Consider the following 21,697-nt stretch of genomic DNA (forward strand, 5'->3'; position numbering starts at 1 on the left):
CAAACAGGTGCACATGTACTTTATGTGTAACAGTTTGTTTTGTTTGATTGTTGTTTAACGAACGCCGCACTCGGCAATATTCCAGCTATATGACGGCGGTATGTAAATAATGGTGTCTGGACCAGACAATCCAGTGATTGACATCATGAGCAATGATCCACGCAATTGGGATGCGATGACATGCATCAACCAAGACAGTGATCCTGTTCGTTGCCTCTTACGACAAGCATAGTCACCTTTTACAGCAAGAATGGGTTGCTGAAGACCTATTCTACCCCAGATCTTCACGGGTCACAGAACACAGATCTAGTTGGTGAGTTTTACATTTTAGTCAAAGATACAGGCAGGACTGAAAAGGCATAGAGTCTGGACCACACAAAAGAGTGATTGATAGTGTTGGGGAAATAATGAGTCCCATCCGGGATTTGAACCCAAACTAGGCTGGATTAGAGGTAATGACTAACCAGTTGTCCTGCTACTGATTTCCAGTGCTGAGCCTCGGTTTGTAGTCGTGTGGCCTCCTGACGCAGCCTGTTGATTTCATGCTGGAGGCTGATATTGTCACCAAGGTCCCATTCAGATCCACCGACCCCTTCAGAAAATCCTGTAAGATAAAAAGACAAACATGAAATATTAGCTGGAATGGATGAATGAGTGAGTTAGGTTGCAGCTTTGAACAGTTATATACTACTCAAAGAAAGTTAAGGACCAAGTGATTCTTTCCTGTTACTATAGTTAATATGTCATGGCATATGGAATAGTACGTAACCGTGTGTTCTCATGGGAGCCAAGTAAAGTGATGCAGGCCTTAGATGTTTACCACTTTGGTGAAATCCACAAGCACGGGTATGGTGCCGACAAAACCAGAATCACTATCAGGTGATCTTAGATGAACTAGAATCTCTGCTCAAAGGTTCTGCTTTCATGACATGTATAAATACATGGAGATGATGCAGTAACATCCATCAACAAGTACATCATCAACTTTCAAAGACCTATAAATACATTATGAATGTAGAAGTATTGTACAGTGTTGAATGTAGAAGTATTGTAAAGTGTTGAATGTAGAATTATTGTACAGAGTGTTGAATGTAGAAGTATAGTGCAATGTTGAAAATAGAAGTATAGTGCAGTGTTGAATGTAGAAGTATTGTACAGTGTTGAACGTAGCAGTATTGTACAGAGTGTTGAATGTAGAGGTATAGTGCAGTGTTGAATGTAGAAGTATTGTACAGTGTTGAATGTAGAAGTATTGTACAGTGTTGAATGTAGAAGTATTGTACAGAGTGTTGAATGTAGAAGTATAGTGCAATGTTGAATGTAGAAGTATAGTGCTGTGTTGAATGTAGAAGTATTGTACAGAGTGTTTAATGTAGAAGTATAGTGCAATGTTGAATGTAGAAGTAAAGTGCAGTGTTGAAAGTAGAGTATTGTGCACAGTTAAAGCAACACTGTAGAGAGTGTTGAAATATTGTCAGTGTGTGATGTGGAAAAATTGTACAAAGAACAGGATTTAGAGAAATTATGTCACAGAACATGGGATGTCAAGATATTGTACACAAAGTTGGATGGAGAGAGACTGTACAGAGCATGGGATGTCAAGATATTGTACACACAGTTGGATGGAGAGAGACTGTACAGAGCATGGGATGTCAAGATATTGTACACACTGTTGGATGGAGAGAGACTGTACAGAGCATGGGATGTCAAGATATTGTACACACTGTTGGATGGAGAGAGACTGTACAGAGCATGGGATGTCAAGATATTGTACACACTGTTGGATGGAGAGAGACTGTACAGAACATGGGATGTCAAGATAATGTACACACTGTTGGATGGAGAGAGACTGTACAGAGCATGGGATGTCAAGATATTGTACACACTGTTGGATGGAGAGAGACTGTACAGAACATGGGATGTCAAGATATTGTACACACTGTTGGATGGAGAGAGACTGTACAGAGCATGGGATGTCAAGATATTGTACACACTGTTGGATGGAGAGAGACTGTACAGAACATGGGATGTCAAGATATTGTACACACAGTTGGATGGAGAGAGACTGTACAGAGCATGGGATGTCAAGATATTGTACACACAGTTGGATGGAGAGAGACTGTACAGAGCATGGGATGTCAAGATATTGTACACACTGTTGGATGGAGAGAGACTGTACAGAGCATGGGATGTCAAGATATTGTACACACTGTTGGATGGAGAGAGACTGTACAGAGCATGGGATGTCAAGATATTGTACACACTGTTGGATGGAGAGAGACTGTACAGAACATGGGATGTCAAGATAATGTACACACTGTTGGATGGAGAGAGACTGTACAGAACATGGGATGTTAGGACAAAACTCCTTGGATGAAGGTAGTGCATGTTTCAGAAGTTACAAGTTTGCTTTATATTATATTTTTACTGCACAACATTGATGCTACTGATTATACAGCTTCCTGTCATTCCTTGAGTGTGGTATACAGATATTAAGGATCTCTACTTAGTAAAATACACAAGGCAAAGCCATTTAGGTATCCATAGAGTTACCTGCCCTTGCTGATAACTATAAAACACACACAAGAACACCTGGACATATGGATGACATCAGCCAAAATAAGAATCAAAAAAATTTTTTTTTTCAGCTTCAAAATGATAAATGATTTTGATAAACAAATTACATCTGTTCAGAATAGAAGACTAACAATGAATAAAATAATTCAGCTCAAAGTTCATAAAACAAAGATATAGTCCAAATTACCCAACCTACAAAAATGTTTTAGACCTACAACATGAATACATGGACATTCTTATCACTCTCTACTGTACATTTCTCCTGGATTATAAACACCTGGAAATAAACCTACTTCAAATGAGATGACCTTATTTCAGACTGATGAAATTTCATTTGACCTCATTGCTATAATAAAGAAATAAGTGGCCCTAATATTTTTCTAATAAAGCAGATTTGATACAGATATTCCTGGGAATGGAGAATGCATATCCTACATTCCCACTGTAACTCAACACTATGTCAGTTTGATGTAGACACACACAGGAAATGACTCTTCTACTCTGACAATAATCAAGTAAAAATGTACCAGAAATAGTCAGCGGGGAACAATATGACAACTATGTGCCCCGGCACGAGCAGAGAGAAGCTCGAGTGGGTTACATGGACACATGGCATGTCATGGAAAACAGAGGCTGTAAACTTTTATGATCTTCAGAAAGGACAGATGTGGCCATTTATGATTATCAGCAAACATTCACTTGTTTGCCTTGTGGCCGGCACATCGTGTGGTAGACTCGTAAACGTGAAACTGAAATCCCATCATGTATGGTACGAGCAAAAGACTGAGCAATTCGATATGGTATTGCCTGTATAGTGACAGTGTTGTGCGTCATCTTGCACAGATGGACAGAATATTGCTGTATGTCACAACATCACAATTATTCCTAGTGCATGCAAAGAATAGAGGACCTTTTGCCATGTTTGCACATAGAAATGTTAAAATGGTGTGAAAATAATTTAGCCCAGGTCATAAATAAATGAAAAAAAACATCCTTTGACCCACATCAATGACAAAATAAAATAATTTTTTTTTTTTTTAAATCTAGTTAATCCAAAACCAGAAAAACCTTATACATTTTCTCTCTTGATTTGAAATGTCTATGTGAAATTTTCATATGAATATGCCACAAATAACAACATTCCTTAGTGAATATATACGAAAATGTTAACCTACCTGTCCCTATTGTATTTTACAACAAACTTTTCTTCCTAAATCAATGGTCCAAAAATGCTTGCAAATTTATCATAAAGAGGTGTTGGTTTTAATATTAACATCGGCAGGTCTTTCAGAATCACAAATATTATAAACAAATAAATAACAAAATAACCAAAAAATCTGACACAAGTTACAAATAAATAGGTTTAATTTTTTTTATGAAAGCAACTAATTAAAAAAATGTCAAGCACCACTTTTGCAGCCATTGCCAAGAAAAACATAAAAACATGGCGCTGCCATGTTACAATAAGCAAACACCTATGTTTCTTTCTAAATCACTGTAGTGTCATCCAATTAAAGTAAGACGGCATCAGCCTACAACTACAGTGGTTACACAGTCTGATGGACGCATTCAGAGCAAGCATGAGCACATCAGCCTCTTTTCACAACCCGTGCCGGACACACAATAACATCAGTCATGGAGTATTGAGGGCAACCGCTTGATGGAAATGCAGCAACTATTATATTCAACACCCACACAATTTAACTCAAGGCATGTAGCATATGCATACTATCAACTACACATTTCATACATGTGTGACGATGTTTCTGTCCCGGTCAGTACTGATACACTCTGTCCTCATGGCTATGAATTACATATCAATTTTGCTGAAATAATTGATATCTTTCTCATTTAAACTTAACTTTTGAAATATTTGCATAGTCTATATATCAAATTTAAAGTAATTTCCTATTATCCAATGGAACAAGCACCATGCAAGTCATTAAAGAATATATCTCAATACCAAACCTTAACTAGAACTCGTTTTATGACTTATCTTCAATAATAAGTATACTGGTACATTTCATGTACTTAAATAAGTCTACACAAATCCAAATTCATGTAACAAAATGAGTAAGTATAATAAGAACAACCAACATAACAATTAAAATTAATCAAAATATATTTATTTAACGAGATGAAAACTAGAAAAAAAAATATTAAAATTAAAATGTACAAATACATGTCTATGAAATTTTCAGTGAACATGCCCAACACCTTGAAACCCAGAGGCACCAGACCAACCTGATTGGGAACATGCTGTGTGTCCTGTACTACATGTTGCCTGTATGGCAGGTTATTCCACACATCAGATTCAACAGCCCGCCACGTGGTGGTTCACAATGACTTGCAGATTAATTCCCACATCAATAATCTATAGTAATATGTTAGTAGATAAGACTCAAGTGCCATGCTATACCTGTGCAGATGACTGTCACCCAAGTCCAGGTTGTGAGAGACGGAAAGAGTACACATCCTTGCACATGGTCATGGTCCCAATACTGTCCAAGTAATGTGTATCATTATACCGACTAATCTCCGCCTGATGAAGACTTGAATACCAATCAGGCGACATTAACGCACGACGGCCCATTTGAATGCATGTACACATACTTGAATACTCTCCATATGCCAGCATGCATGGAGTCAGGCCTAGGTGTGAAGGCTTGAAGAAGCTGTGAAAGAGACTGTGAATAGCAAGCGTCCTACCCTGACTGAGCACTTCTTTGTGGCCATGCTTGCCCTGTGATGTCTGGAGCTGACTGGGTGTGCATTATGTCTTCCCCCGGCTCTCCACCCCGCTCGTGAATGGACCAACGACGTAATCTGGGCCAACTGATTTAAACCTCAAGTGTGTTGGTAGAGGGGTAAGAACGGACTTTGCCCGAGAGATAAGTGATTTGGGCGGGAAAATTGCAGAGCACATGATCAGTTACCCTAGCCACACCCTACACCTCACCACCCTTTCCTCGCTGTGAAGCGCAGGACTTTTTGAAGGATTTCTTATGTGTCAACATAAATGATTAATCATAGAGTAAACATTGATTGTATTTGCCAAAATGAAGGCTCCACTCAAAAGAGGGTATTGCGAGACCTAACAGTCCCTATGCTTCCTGGGCCGACAATATGTTGACAGATAAGCTTGTCTAAAGCTTTTCCGATTGTATATCAACAGGTGCCCCTACCCAGGGTGGGTCTGGCATGAAGTGTGGGTCAGACTACCCAGGGTGGGTCTGGCATGAAGTGTGGGTCAGACTACCATGGGTGGGTCTGGCATGAAGTGTGGGTCAGACTACCCAGGGTGGGTCAGGCATGAAGTGTGGGTCAGACTACCCAGGGTGGGTCTGGCATGATGTGTGGGTCAAACTACCCAGGGTGGGTCTGGCATGAAGTGTGGGTCAGACTACCCAGGGTGGGTCTGGCATGAAGTGTGGGTCAGACTACCATGGGTGGGTCTGGCATGAAGTGTGGGTCAGACTACCCAGGGTGGGTCTGGCATGAAGTGTGGGTCAGACTACCATGGGTGGGTCTGGCATGAAGTGTGGGTCAGACTACCCAGGGTGGGTCAGGCATGAAGTGTGGGTCAGACTACCATGGGTGGGTGAGGCATGAAGTGTGGGTCAGACTACCATGGGTGGGTCAGGCATGAAGTGTGGGTCAGACTACCATGGGTGGGTGAGGCTTGAAGTGTGGGTCAGGCTACCCAGATCGGGGTAAAACAGCTAATCATTGCTGCCTGTAAAAATTACCAGATTGATTTCATATTGTTGCCTAGTTATTTTCGTGTTAAAGGCAAAATGCAGTCTGTGAAGTTATTTTTGTTGATGTATGGACAATCTCAACCAAGTGACATATGTCAACACAAATCGATAAAAGTTAAAAAGTCAAGGGAGATATTCTATTTATCATCCAAAATCATTTTCAGTTTGTAAACAGGATTAACCAATGTCTGGAGTGTAACAAATACATCTAACGTGTATTAGTGGTACAGATATTAGTGATGTCATGGTGACCGATGAGTGAGTGAGTTAAAATTTAACGTCACATCGGCATTATTTCAGCCATATAGCGACGAGACCAAGTTAATATATTTACAATTTAGTTATTTATGCTGCATCTGTATGTTTTATCTAAAAACAAGTTGTGAAACATATTTGAGCATACTATATTTAAAAAGAATTTATGAAACATATTTGAGTGGTGACCGATGAAGCCACAATGGACTGCAAAGCACTGTGATGCTATTTCAGTGCTATGCGAATTTATATACCTCCATAAACGCAAAACACAATTTGGTTGACAGAGAAAAAGATAATCAATGGGAAAATTTTGGATTCAAACCAACTATCAGTGGATCCTTGCATCCAAGGGACACAACTCTGCACCATTGTGCTACCCATACCCTTAATTGTCTGAAGAACGAGCAGAGTGACTGACAAAAGAATGTAGAAAGGAGACCAACAGAATGTTTACTGGAACTGACTATATAACACGTGCGCGAGTGAGTTTGGTTTAACGCTGCTTTGAACAGTATTCCAGTTACATCACAGCATGTCAGCAACGTACAAAGCAACCACCAAAAAACCAAAGTAATTAAAGGCAACCCTGATAAAGCAAAAGCTTGATCAAATTCAAACACTTGTTCCCAGCCTTAGGCTGGTTGAAATTCCTGTCAATTGAAGTCTTTTAAAACCACTCATCCCTCCCAATATCTGGGCCAATACAGTACTCTTTCAAATCTTAAACTGACACTTAACACTCTGACTGAATAGTTTTATCCTTGTTAATAAACACTTGTGCTGTGTCAAGTTTGCATTCTGTCATCTCATGGTACATAAAGCACACCAAATAGTAGGTCAGATGAACAGAAGGCAATATGTGAGCAACATGCAGCTTGTGACGAGGTAGCACTGACATTGAACAAGGCACGGTTTTACCTGCAAGCACCTTACCTACAGGTGTGGAGTCAAAGCAGGCTAAGGAACATATCCGACGGTCAGACTGTCCCCAATATGACTCTCCATCACCCCCAAACTGAATCTACAATGTCCCGAACACTCTCATCAAAGCAAAACACTGTCTGTCATTGTAAAAGTGGTTGTAAAGCCCCCTTCTCAGGTTTGACAAATTTTCATGCAGAGCAAACAATATCATTATAAAAGAAACTGTGTTTGAGGTTGAATAAACAGGAAGATTAAACAAGTATCCTCTGAGTGTGGTATGGCTGGCCTGTGACATCAGGGACCCAGCCATGGGAGGAGGAGGACATTGATAACAGTCTCAGCCAGTGACGTACAGTTGTCAGTCATATGGATTGGCTTGATGGTAATTGAACAGCAATACAAATAGGATTTATAATTAATTGTGAAATACTTGAGTGAAACTGTGCACAAATATTTTTTGATAAAAAAATACAATACTCAACTTTTGAAAGGGATAATAAGGCATGTCAGATGTAATTAAATATACGCTTGACATATTTTGATAATTTTTTTGTGTTATTGAGATATATATCCATATCAAAAGTGCAGTAAAACGTATACTACTCAACGTTTGCTTAGCAGCACAGTTTTGATCAAAAATAACTATTTCGGTCCTTAGTAAATGTTGAGTTGTAATACAACATGTGTTAAATAATAAGAATATGACAGCTAGGACTGAGATATAATACCATGACTGAATCTGGAACAATTCCTTTTCCGCATTATATTGACTACTTTGAAATCCTCTCTCTTCAAGTAATCAATATTATCAATATATTGAAATAATCTGTAGCATGTATATCAATACTGAAAATTCCAACCAAGGAAATGCTCACTGAAAGTGCTTGACACACTACTATTCAGTAAAGTGAAAAACAAAATTATGATATTGGTAAGTAAAACTGAAAGTACTTTTTTATTTTTTATTTTAGTACCTTTCCCTTAATTTGTGTTAACGAAATTTATCACAAGTATTATATATAATACATGGCTAATACAATATGGTACAAAAAGATAACAAAGCAATGAATAATTTCCCAACTAACATTTTCTACCATAATAATTTGGCAGACATTATTTTTTCTATCAGGGACTTTTGGCAACATATGCCAAGGATAATATTAATAAAAAATTAGATATCAACCGTGTTTACATCAACTGACAAAATAATGCACTCAAATGCAACTTACTTTTGTTTAATAATCAATGTGCTGTAACATGCTTTCAGAAAGTTGCCGTAGCATAAAATAACATTTAGTATCAGAGTTTATTTTTAACCTTGTGAATTGAACACAGTGACCACAACATTCATGTACATAAAATATGGACTGTGAAAAAACACATAGGGACCTTGTCAGGAACAGATTTTCTCAGTCGATCCCAGCTGTCGCTAAATACAGATGGGAAATATCAATTCTGATGTATTGACGAAATATTAAAAAGGGCCACACAAACATGGCCTAACTTCACACCACTCCTTCATTGCTTCATCCCTTCCCACTCCATCATGTGCTATCATCTGGTCATGTTCATACTAGGGCTGCAACGAATACGATTCGTATCACGAATATAGGGTAACGAATACGAATAGCAATTCACGAATACAATAACAAGTCAGCAGTTGATGTATTATTTGTTGTAATCAGTGAAACAATAACATCAATTATTTGACATGGTTTGTTAATTATTAATATATTATACATTTATATTCAGCACTTTTCCAGGAACTAATATCTGCACAAATGCGACAATGACCAGTGGCCACAATACTGTCAAATTAAATATTATGAGAGTGTTGTCTTTTGAAGACATCTATGCATATAATATGTTCTTATGGATGTTTTTAGGTACGGGGTATGTAAATGCACATGACTGCATATTCATAAATATTCGATTTTAGTGGCCGGGAGTGTGAGTGAGTGAATACTAAACATCACATCGGCAGTATTTCAGCCATATATTGATGATTGGGGCCGGGAGTGTGAGTGAGTGAATACTTAACGTCACATCGGCACTATTTCAGCCATAACGTGACGATTGGGGCTGGGTGTGTGAGTGAGTGAATACTTAACGTCACATCGGCACTATTTCAGCCATATCGTGATGATTGGGGCCGGGAGTGTGAGTGAGTGAATACTTAACATCACATCGGCACTATTTCAGCCATATTGTGATGATTGGGGCTGGGAGTGTGAGTGAGTGAATACTAAACATCACATCGGCACTATTTCAGCCATATCGTGACGATTGGGGCCGGGAGTGTGAGTGAGTGAATACTTAACGTCACATCGGCACTATTTCAGGCATATCGTGATGATTGGGGCCAGGAAAGTGGGTCCACCTTACAGTGGTTTCTAGACATCAAAGTAAAATGTACCACATAGTTATATTTAGATAAGGCCATAACAATTCAAATACCAGGTATTTGATTTTCATCAAAAACAAAATTTGGCAGGAGGAATAAAATATTTCATTTCGTTTTTAACGCAAACCATTCAAGGCATCTGTGTGTGTTAACTATAGTTTGTACATGTACTTGGAGGCAACACAATTATGTGATGGCTGTTTGGCTGAGGGACAGGCATGGATGGAAATCTGATAATTAATTAATAATATCCAAATATAATGGATTTACAGTCGTAATACATCTTACATCTACACAAAGGTTAATTTCAATGTGGAATAATAAATCCTTAACTTTCGGGAGTTAACAGCCTTAGAATCTGATTAAATCAACAAAGAACAGCTCTAATCATCACATGTTTACTCAGCATCACCATCACTGGTGAAACAGATGTCATATAGCTGGAATATTGCTGAGTGTGGCGTTAAACAACAAACAACAACATTGGTGAAACATACATGAAAAATTGTGCCAGTTCAAAAACTTTTCTTGGTGTGTTAGAGTTGCTCAACATCTTTTGTGCCCTGCTTTCATAAAGTTTACACAATGGTACGCAAATTTGTGTCTTGCTTTATATTTCTCTGACATCAAACATTGGAACTGCTTCCAAACTATGGAGGATGATTGGGGCTATTATCACTATTGCGATATAGTTCTGCAATAGTACCCGACATTATTGCAATACAGTAAACTACGGTTATAAGGAACTCAAAGGGACCTGTAATTTTAGTTCGTAATAACCGTAGTTCGTCATAAGCATATAAACATCATATATACATCAAATGGCCAGGACTAAAAAATAAGTTTGTTATATCCGTCAGTTCGTTATAAGCATGTTCGTTATAAATGTAGTTTACTGTAGTATTGCGACTGTGTTAAACGACTTTAAGGTTTGATAGTTACATTAATCAATGTAACAGAAACAAATAAAGTATGGTGGACAATGTCCTAGTTGGCAATGTTCCTCCCTGTTAAAACTCAAACGAAAGGGAAGTTACTCTAATTGAATACTTGCTAATCATCAGACGGCAGGTTTGAAAATCAACTGTCAGAGTTTTCTGACAAATCAGTTGTTTTATTTATAACTGTGACTATTCAGACTATCGATTGTTACACATATGATATACCATTAGCGTTTTAAATTCCTATCGATAGAGTACAATTATAGGGCAAGCAATTGTGATACCTTGATAGTTCGATAGATCATTACACTCATATTCCATACTAAAATAAATATTGAAAATGTTTCCAATAAGGATATTTATCCTTCCTAAACTTATTTAATGGCATAAGACAGGACATTCAAGAGGACAACACATAAACCTGCTTAAAAGAACACAGCTATTTCTGAACGTGTTACTCATTGTGTAAGATTGAGACCGACCCACCGACTACGTAGGTTGCCCCAGAGATCAGTTTGTAGGATATCAATACAACAAGTCATTTAGCCATGTTTAGAAAACTTGCCATGGGAACTCCTTTCGCATGTTGGGGCAAACAAATCCTCTATCTACTTGAAACCTTTTAGTTCAACTAAACTCTGCATGGCTGAGGTGAATCTCTTTCACACAGAAAACAGGTATGGTACATATTAGGCAAATAAATGGTTAATAAGTTCACAAAGATAACACAGTCCTTTGTAACTAAAATATGTAATAACTGCTTTTGCTCTCTATCATCAGAAACAAGCTTTTATTTTATCGGTATATTCTTTACATTCGGTGCATTGATTTTTCCAACAGCTGCCTGGACTATTTTAATCCGTTAACGATAAGGACAAAAATATGCAAAGCACAAACAAATCCAAATTTATTAGGATATTCATGGAAATCCTACATCACCCACCTACATCAACAGTTCAAATTCCACTCCAGGAAAATTCTTTTGTACCATATTTAGAGTCTACCTGTCATCTTTTTTTAAAACAAATTCTTTTGGTTCACTTGTAGAATACCAGATACCTTTTGCCTTTCTGAAAAGGTGTGAGACATTTTGTGCTTGAAAAGGTAATTTAGTATTGGTTTCCAAGTTTTTCACCTGCCATTTTCAGAGTCATTCCAGGCGGTTTGGGGGGACTTGCCCCATCAACTGATGCTTTTTTTAATTTCATATTACGTTCCAGACTTATTTCCAGACACCAGAAAAGTCGTTGCTGCCATTCATTGAACTTTGAATATCACTTCATTTGTCTATCAGTGTCATATTTCAAATGTCAATGAACTGAACTGCCATCTATGAAATGCATGCTGATTCATAATCCCTTCTATTTTCAAGTTTTGGGAACAAATTTTTCAAATTGTGCCTCAGCGACAGAAGCATCAAACAAATATCATCAACGGGTATACTGCAAGTGTACCTCTCTTTCAGCCCTTATTACTTTGAGGTGGTGTCTTTGATTCAAGATGTATATTTTTGAGAAGACAACTATCTTTATGAGTGAGTGAGTGAGTGAGTGAGTGAGTGAGTGAGTTGGGTTTAACGCTGCTTTTAACAGTATTCCAGTTATATCGTGGCGTGTCAGCTTAATGTGGGAGGAAAGCCCGAAGTGATACAGGTCTTAGATGTTTATCACTTCTGTGAAACCCACAAGTGAGTGAGTGAGTGAGTGAGTTGGGTTTAACGCTGCTTTTAACAGTATTCCAGTTATATCGTGGCGTGTCAGCTTAATGTGGGAGGAAAGCCCGAAGTGATACAGGTCTTAGACGTTTACCACTTCGGTGAAACCCACGAGCACGGGTATGGTGTTGACTAACCTAGAAACATAATCGGGGCGAACCGGGATTCGAACCCACAACCATAGGTTTCTGCCGTGCCCAACGGATGCAACTCTGCACAGCGAATCGCAGCGCCCACACTATCTTTATGAACAGGTGTTGACAAACGAATGTCTTGAATTCATAATATAAACATTTTATTTATATTCTTATTTGTACATGCTCTGCGGTCAGAATTTGACAATTGTTTTTGACCTTTTATCTACAAACTTCCATACTGAGTGCTTGTTTGGCCTGATCAGCATTAGAATTGGCTCTTGTCCTATAGTTCTTGTCATACTGCCAAAAGTTATGGTATCATAAGGACTAGTAGAAATTTGCCTTCCTTAAGAGTTTTGCTATATTTTATCATTATAAGGACTAGTGGACCAAAACTGTTAGTTTCTATTGCTAATCAGACTCCTGGATCTCCTTCACCTAGACATTAACATACATCTTCAACAAGACTCCAGCATACAGTTCAACTGGATCCCAACATAAAATTTCACCCAGACCCTAAACATAACTTTCACTAGACTCTAACATACAGTTTCACCTAGACTAACATACAGTTTCACCTAGGCTCTAACATACAGTTTCACCTAGGCTCTAACATACAGTTTCACCTAGGCTCTAACATACAGTTTCACCTAGGCTCTAACATACAGTTTCACTTGACTGTGACATACAGTTTCACCTAGGCTCTAACATACAGTTTCACCTAGGCTCTAACATACAGTTTCACCTAGGCTCTAACATACAGTTTCACCTAGGCTCTAACATACAGTTTCACCTAGACTAACATACAGTTTCACCTAGGCTCTAACATACAGTTTCACCTAGGCTCTAACATACAGTTTCACTTGACTCTGACATACAGTTTCACCTAGGCTCTAACATACAGTTTCACCTAGACTAACATACAGTTTCACCTATGCTCTAACATACAGTTTCACCTAGGCTCTAACATACAGTTTCACCTAGGCTCTAACATACAGTTTCACCTAGGCTCTAACATAGTTTCACCTAGGCTCTAACATACAGTTTCACCTAGGCTCTAACATACAGATTCACCTAGGCTCTAACATACAGTTTCTAAAACAAAACTCATTCATAATTAAGGCCTTCAAAATCAGTCATGTAACCTCAAAGAGGATATCCACATGGCAAGCAATTACCAAAATATTTGAATTAATTACATGTTTTCTGGCGCCACCCTTTTACAAATATTGACAGAAGGAAGTTGCTATCCTACCTACAATATAAGTTATTGTGTAGCTGATTGTTTGTCCGACAGACACTGCAAACACGCCAGTCTGGCTTTTTAGGTGATCTTAAACACTGATAGTCTTATGTTGTACAATGTTTCACAGCGTACCAGTGGATTGGATTTTTCGTCCCAATCCAAGCAAGGAAGGATGTAAAAATATAAGCAATACTTACAATACTAATGATTCAACAAAGCTACTACACATTCTAAATTAATATAGGCTAAATCCTGTATTACATGTAATTTTTTTTATTGATATAGACTTGGAAGAGAAATAATCTGATTATTTAACATTGTAATTCAGCAAAAGCAGCACTTTCCAAAAAAAATTATAGAAACTTCATTATTCTAAAACATAAGTCTGTTGCTCTCGGTTCACCCTGATTATGCTTCTAGGTTTGTCAGCGCCATAACTGTGTCTGTGGATTTCACCAAAGTGGTAAACGTCTGAGACCTGCATAACTTTGGGCTTTCCTCCCACATTAAGCTGAAACGCCAGGATTTAAATGGAATACTGGTCAAAGTAGCATTAAACCAAACTCACTCACTCACTCCTTAACATGACATCGACAAGGATAAACAGTTCAGGAAATTGACAGAAAGGTTCAATATTTCAGCAGTTATGAAATATCATGCAAGTCATTGACCAATAAAAAAGCTCCGATTTGTTAAATAATGAATTATTGATCATAAGATCAGCATCTGAACAGTTTGAGCTTGTCCCAGAAAGTATTTGACACTGTAAATTTTGTCAGTTCAATGGATGTACTGAGAACCATGTGTTAACTATCAATGGATGTAGGCATTACGCAGAACTCCTACAAATGCGCGTCTTACACATGAGTGAGTGAGTGAGTGAGTATGGTTTTACGCCGCTTTTAGCAATATTCCAGCAATATCATGGCAGGGGACACCAGAAATGGGCAGGGGACAACAGAAATGGGCCGGGTCTTCGGCGTGACGAGCGAACGCTTTAACCACTAGGCTACCCCACCGCCCCGTCTTACACTTGAACTATTTTGACTTACTGAGTGTATAAAACATTACTTAACCCATACATTTCCAATAAAAATATGTTACGCTCATTTTGTCTCATAACATACAAGAAAATCCTTCTTTCTGCCTTGACACACTTGACATGTGATAGTTCATACGGTTACAGAACCAGAAGAGATCAACATTTTGATTTGGGAACTTATTAATTTACTTTAAATGAAGCTGCACTTGTTTAAGCTGCACTTGTTGAAGTTCCTTGGCAATACTGAATACTATTTGTATGCCATCTACTCTCAGCAAATCTGGCAAACTCAATCCAAGCCTGGACACTGAATATCCCTATCAAAAGTTGAGTAGGATACATTTACAGTAGAAAAGACCAAATATCTTCTTTTGCTACATGTAACGAATTCCCACACCCTGCTACTTTAGTCACTAGTCCCAAGGCCTGAGTGTAGTAACATTCTGTTCCCCACTGCTGATATACAATCGATATAATAACACTAAATTCTACTGAAAAGTGTGGGCTAGCTGACTCAAAAGTGTTTGACTGTTAAAGTACACATGTTAATTAATCCTCAGGTAATCATGCTAATTGTCTCAAGATCCTGCATGAAGTGGACATTTCATTCAAAGATTCCAACAGACTCGGGTGGGTTCCATGACACACAGACACACAGCTGTGACATGGATGTGGACACTGGAACATTAGCCTCATGGTCAACAGTTCAGATGACATTAGGTAGATTTGCCGGCCATGAACTTTCTACAAACTGGGATGTCAACCTTTTCAGATGCCCAGATTCAGAAAATAATCCTCTATCTTCTTATAATTATATCCTTCTTACAAAGGCTAAACAAAAAAAATTTCCTGACGAACATGCAGCCTTGATGTTTTAACATCAACAACACAAATGGAAATATACTAATTCAATTTAACCCCTCAAATTGAACATGTTGAATGTAATATTGCTTTAACGTTTTATATTGTGACAGTTTTTAAAGTAGAAAAAAGGAAATAGACCTTAAATCAACAGATGTTTTCAAGATAAATGTCCTGATTGTATACATGTTGAATATTATTGATACTTCTTTGTAATTAACCATTATTGACCAATGAAATAACAAACACTTTAAATTCACAGATTGTTTCTTTTACAAATATGACAATATTGTCTGTAAAACAAGAAAATATCTGATCAAATGTGCAACATTATCATACAATTAGCTTCTATTCACTTTATGACTCACGCACAATACGCAATCCGTTCATAATATTCCCCTATATCATTAGATGAACATGACACTACACCAGTTTTCTACCTAGTTATAATACAATACTAACTTGATTAAAATAAATGCTTTGAAGTACTCATGCATAATGTGTTGAGTTTCTTCACCTGCACTGGGTATTGTGCAATGTAGATTAGATCTGTGTACATGACTAACAAACACTAGCGGGTGTTAGCAGGCTTGGGTGCAATGGGTACGAGCAGCTTGAGTGTTGGGTTGTGTCAAGACCACACCCGCACTAGGGGTATAGTGGGGGCGAGGTGGTAAGGGGTTGGGGGTTAGAAACTATAGCTAGGGGAGACTGTGGCAGTGTGGATAAGGCAGTAATTACATATAGCTAGGGGGTTGGGTTGCGTAGGGTTTGGATGGGATAGCCAGGGATAAAGTGTTATTAGCATCTTGATGTCTCCCAGGGGGGATTCCAGTGAGAGAGAATGGTTTTACGCCGCTTTTAGCAATATTCCAGCAATACCACGGCGGGGGACACCAGAAATGGGCTTCACCCAATGTACCCATGTAGGGAATCGAACCTGGGTCTTTGGCGTGACAAGCGAGCGCTTTAACCACTAGGCTACCCGACCGCCCCTTGGGGATTCCAGGCTACAACAGGTGCCCTATGTTTGTCTTGAGAGGCAACTTTATGGTTTGGGTGGTCAGATCTGGTGACTTGGGATTGTATGTGACTATACCCCGACATAGTTTGGATTTAGGGGTTGGGTTGTGTAGGGTTTGGGTGGGTGTGGCATGGAGGTATAAGATGATATTAGTAACTAGATTGTACCCCCTGATGAATGGGGTGGGATGTATGTCTGTGAGGGGGTGTGAGAGGGTAGAAGTGTGTGTGAGTGTGGTGTGTGTGTGGTGTGAGGAGGTAGAAGGGGATGTGTGGTGTGTGGTGTGTGCGTGCATTGGGTTTCAAAAGAAAGACAAAAACGCAACACCCTAATCCTATGGGGCTGTAATGGGTCGAAGTAGGGTCTGAGTTAGGGTCCTTTTGGGTAAAACCTCTAATGGGGTTAACAGTGAGGGTGGGATGATTTTGGATAACATCAATGAAGATTCAATTTTTACATAATATTAATAGTGATTGAGTGAGTTGGGTTTAGCACCCTCTTTAACAGTATTCCAGTCATATCACTGAGTGTCAGCTAGAAAAAGCCCGAAAAGCCTGAGATGATGCAGGTTTCAGACGTGATGCAGGTTTCAGACATTTACCACTTTGGTGAAACCCATGAGTATGGTGCTGACAAACCTAGAAACATAATCAGGGTGAAACGGGATTCAAACCCACCATCTGGCATGCCCAAGGGATGCTACTCTGCACAGAGTAATGATAATGTTAGCACTTGACAAAATGATGATTAATAAACCAGGTACCGTCTTGTGCAAACTTGTGACAACGTGCCCTAGAAGAAGACTAGGCACAGGCAATCACTAGACTGGCTCTCTGACAACTCCAATTTTATGCTAACACACCTGGCACTAATTAAAAAGTCCGGAAAATAGACTCAAACTGTGGAGCACGGCCTCCCTTTAAACTATTTCTAATTTCCAATACATATAAAAACAAAAACCCTTCATGTGAATTAATCATGTCTCAGTAAAATAAGAACTCAGTGGAAATAATATTTTCCCAATAGCTGTTCTGATACGGACTGATATTACAGCACCTAAAACAGTGGTGAAGTTTGCAAAGCACACTCAGAAAAGGCAATCAGAGGTTTCTAGTTCCTGGAGATATTGGTGTTTTGATGATTAAGTTCGAATCAATACACATGGGCCATAACCGCTGTAGTGCACATCCTGTTGGAGAAGAAGCGTCCCGCTGGCTGCGGCGGCCATACTGACCTGCCCGCAAAGGTATAAACGAGACGCAGAGCCAGGTGTGGGTTTATCAACGGTATTACTCACACTCCAACTCGTCATAAATATCAGGTGATTGAGAACTCAGCAGGAACAAGTCGGCACTCCAGGTAGACTGCCCTCCCACGTTATGAGTCTTAGTCAGGTAGAAGTGCAAGGCGAGATGGCGGCCAAACATAGCAGGAGATCTACCCTGTCAACTTCCAAACAACCGACCCTGGGAGACACTTTTATAGGTTCAATTCTAAAAAAACTGCTAGGTGCAATTTCATTCTTTAAAGTAAACTAATTAACTGATTGAATGATTTTGACCTCGACTTCACATTGAATATGTTAGCAGAGTAAATATATAAAAATAATCCTAATCAATAAATATACTTAAAATGTCTGGAAGTTATATATAAACATGGGGATGAGTCATCAATAATGATTGTCACCTGAAGGCAGATTACGAGATTTTCTATCCACACACAATCACAAGAATGCTCAACATATCATCTTACCTGAAAGCAAATATGTCAAAAAACATAATGGATCGAGCAGCAACACAAATAAAAAGTCTCTGGGATGAAACTAAGGAAAATATAGAAGCATACCTGATATCTTTCAATAAACTCTAACAGTATGAACTGAATCAGATAAACACCCTTGGCAGGAAGGGACATACAGAGGTAATAAGTGTATTATCACAGCACAGAAGCTTGGCAAACACTCATCTCTTCTGGCTCACAAACACATTTTACGTACCGGTACTCAGGCAGGTGATTTCCTGGAATCTGAACAACCTCACTATTTAAATTAGCACTCTTTCTGAAACCTGTGACCTGCTTTCAATTGGATTAAACAGAAGGTGTGATATCCATTACCTCTTTTGAATTTGAAAGTGTTTAAATTTCAACCTGCATAAGCATTTTCACAAACACGATGAGCCAGAACTCACCAGCAAAACTGGCAATGAATTCTTACAGTGACACGTGCACTTAGAACAAGAAATGATGTTTTGTTACAAGAAATAAGTCATGCTTAGCAAACTGCTATTCTGTTAGACTTAACCATTGATGTTTCAGGACAATGTGACCTTCATTACTTCCTTGTAGTGACAAGTCTAGCATACACATGTCATACTGACACAAGCCTGGGTATTACTGCAAGGGTTAAGCGAAACCCACGCTGGATAGATTTCTGCACCTGTTCACATGACCACGCATTGTGAATAGACGGATGAGAAAAACTGAAATGGGGATTACCCTTACATGCTTAAATTACTTAGTTTCCTCCATAACGCAATATCTCCCATGATGCAGCATCAATAGGGTATTCATTATGACTGTTAGAGCATGGCTAGGGTTGTAGCAGTTAGTATTTCCTTGAAAAAATTGATTCACACAAAAGCATAAGGCAAACTTCTATTGCCTCAGCTTAACATTGTCATAGGTGACATTAGGTGAGGTGAGGTGAGGTGAGGTGAGGTGAAATGGGGTTTAACATCGCGTCCAAGATTATTGCACTTGTATAGCAACGTGCATGTACGTGTGTGTGTTTGTGTGGCTGCTTGTACTAGTCCGGACTGATGCCGATTTATAGTGCTAGCTCACTGAGATACCATGCCGCAGTTTAACATGAATACCCCTCTCAGACACAGTAGAATGACTCCAAGCCAACCAGCCCTTGTTTCAGCCCCTTAATGCCAAGCGCCAGACAGGGTACCATCTTTTAACGTCTTTTGGTATGACGCGCCCAGGGATCGAACCCCGGACCTTCCACTCTACGGGCGGACGCTCTACCACTAGACCACGGAGGCGGTCCAGGTGACATTAAGGATAACAATGCTGCATATTGGATCATTCCTAATGTTTTTTCACGTCAGCACAGAGTGATTATATTATTACCGTGTCAGCACCTATTGTTTGGGTTGATTAATGCTTAATACTGCATCAACATTTTGTCCTGATGTGAAGGGTTAGCAATGTTGAATCAGAATTGTGTCATTTATATGCGAGGGTGTATATTACCTCATACTATATCAGCACCTATTGCTGTTTATACCTGAGGTTGATTAATACTTCATAATGCATCAAAGCTTATTGCTATTTATATTTGAGGTTGAATAATACTAAATAGTGCATCAACATTTATTGTTATTTATGTTTGGGGTCGAGACATATTTAATACTGCATCGGCATCTATTGTTGTTTATATTTGGGGTTGAATATACCTTCATACCACATCAGCATGTAATGTGGGGGGTTGAATAATGCTGAAAACTACATAGGCATTGTGTCATTTTTATGTGGGATTGCATAATGCTCAATATTTCATCAGACCATACTATGATTTATACAGGAGAAGAACAATGCTTGATAAACACCATATTCCTTTATTTCAAGTATACAGACATAGTGACCGTGACTTTTTCATGTAATTGATAAAAAAATCCACAAATATTTGTCAAAGGAACACTCCATAAATTAGGGCAGGTATGGTATCCTCAACTGCAGCAGCATGGCTTAAAAGCAGTCAATCTTTTGTTTTGCATGTATCACACACTTATTCCACTGGGCCCTATACCTGGAGGTCAAAATGAATCAATATATTAAACGGGAATCAAAGTTTCAATAACAATATTTTTAGTTTTGATTCAATCGAGGAGAATAAAGTTATCCTACAGACTGATTTATTATTCTAATTTACCTGTGAGAGTTAAAATCAGCCATACCAAATCCTTACAATTAACAAAAAAAAATTATTATGCAGAGGAAAAGGTATCTGTTGTCATAGAAACTGATAGCACCATTTTACTCGTGTGTACTCTACAAACAGTTATCATCCCGGATGTTGATTATATAATATCTGAGTCTTTGTTTTTGTGTGGAGTGATAATTTTGTTGATCTGTAATCAGTCCTACATTTGATATTGTAGGCCTAGATTATTACTACACATGTGATTGGCAGTACAAGAGGACAAGCTGACAGAGACTGGTGTAAAATGGTCTATTGCACGTGTATCAAAGCACTGCTCCAGATACTGTTACAACCACATGAGTACAGTACAGGTCATTGTCAGAACTGACGAGTACAAGTCATATTTTTCAAACCAAAAAGTACCGTACTGCTCGTTTGTACTGGTATGATATTGCACCCCCATCACTGAAAGACCCTGTGTTGTACATTCTTATTTTGGTGCCAAACATAACTAAGACAAGAGAATTTCAGTATGTGTTATTAGCCAATCCATTTGTTGCTGACAAGAAATAACATATTCCCTGTTTAAACAGAAATTAATGCCCAATATAGAACACAGTTTATCAATGTAGAACATTTTTGAGAATAAACAGACAATGTATGGTAACAATTAATCATGAGAGTGTATAGTATTGTTTTCCTGTGTATTTGAGACAGTTGTAATTTGCAATCTATCCGTATTTGACCAGTTTTTGTCTGTACAATACGTTGATATGGCATCTATCTAGAGTACTGTAAAAGCATCAGCAATACAATGGTAGAAAGAAACATTTTTAGTACACTAGACCTTATGATGATAACATACAGCAAAACCCTT

General features: G+C 38.5%; 1 protein-coding gene across 5 annotated transcripts in view; it reads right to left on the reverse strand.

Annotated features, from left to right (window-relative positions):
* The window catches only part of LOC139442539 (thyroid receptor-interacting protein 11-like), a 78,863-nt gene that overhangs the window by 27,494 nt on the left and 29,672 nt on the right, over positions 1-21,697 (reverse strand). For 3 of the 5 annotated variants that reach the window (XM_071223358.1, XM_071223357.1, XM_071223356.1), the window contains exon 5: positions 465-604. In XM_071223358.1, the coding sequence (XP_071079459.1) occupies positions 465-604 (140 nt within the window). Of the gene's footprint in view, positions 1-464; positions 605-4,821; positions 4,862-4,996; positions 5,088-21,697 lie in introns of those variants that run through there. The other 2 variants (XM_071223359.1, XM_071223360.1) reach the window with 2 other exon arrangements.

This window comes from Haliotis cracherodii, unplaced genomic scaffold (assembly GCF_022045235.1).
Source record: "Haliotis cracherodii isolate W230 unplaced genomic scaffold, xgHalCrac1.p SCAF_5, whole genome shotgun sequence".
In the NCBI taxonomy this organism is placed as follows: domain Eukaryota; kingdom Metazoa; phylum Mollusca; class Gastropoda; order Lepetellida; family Haliotidae; genus Haliotis; species Haliotis cracherodii.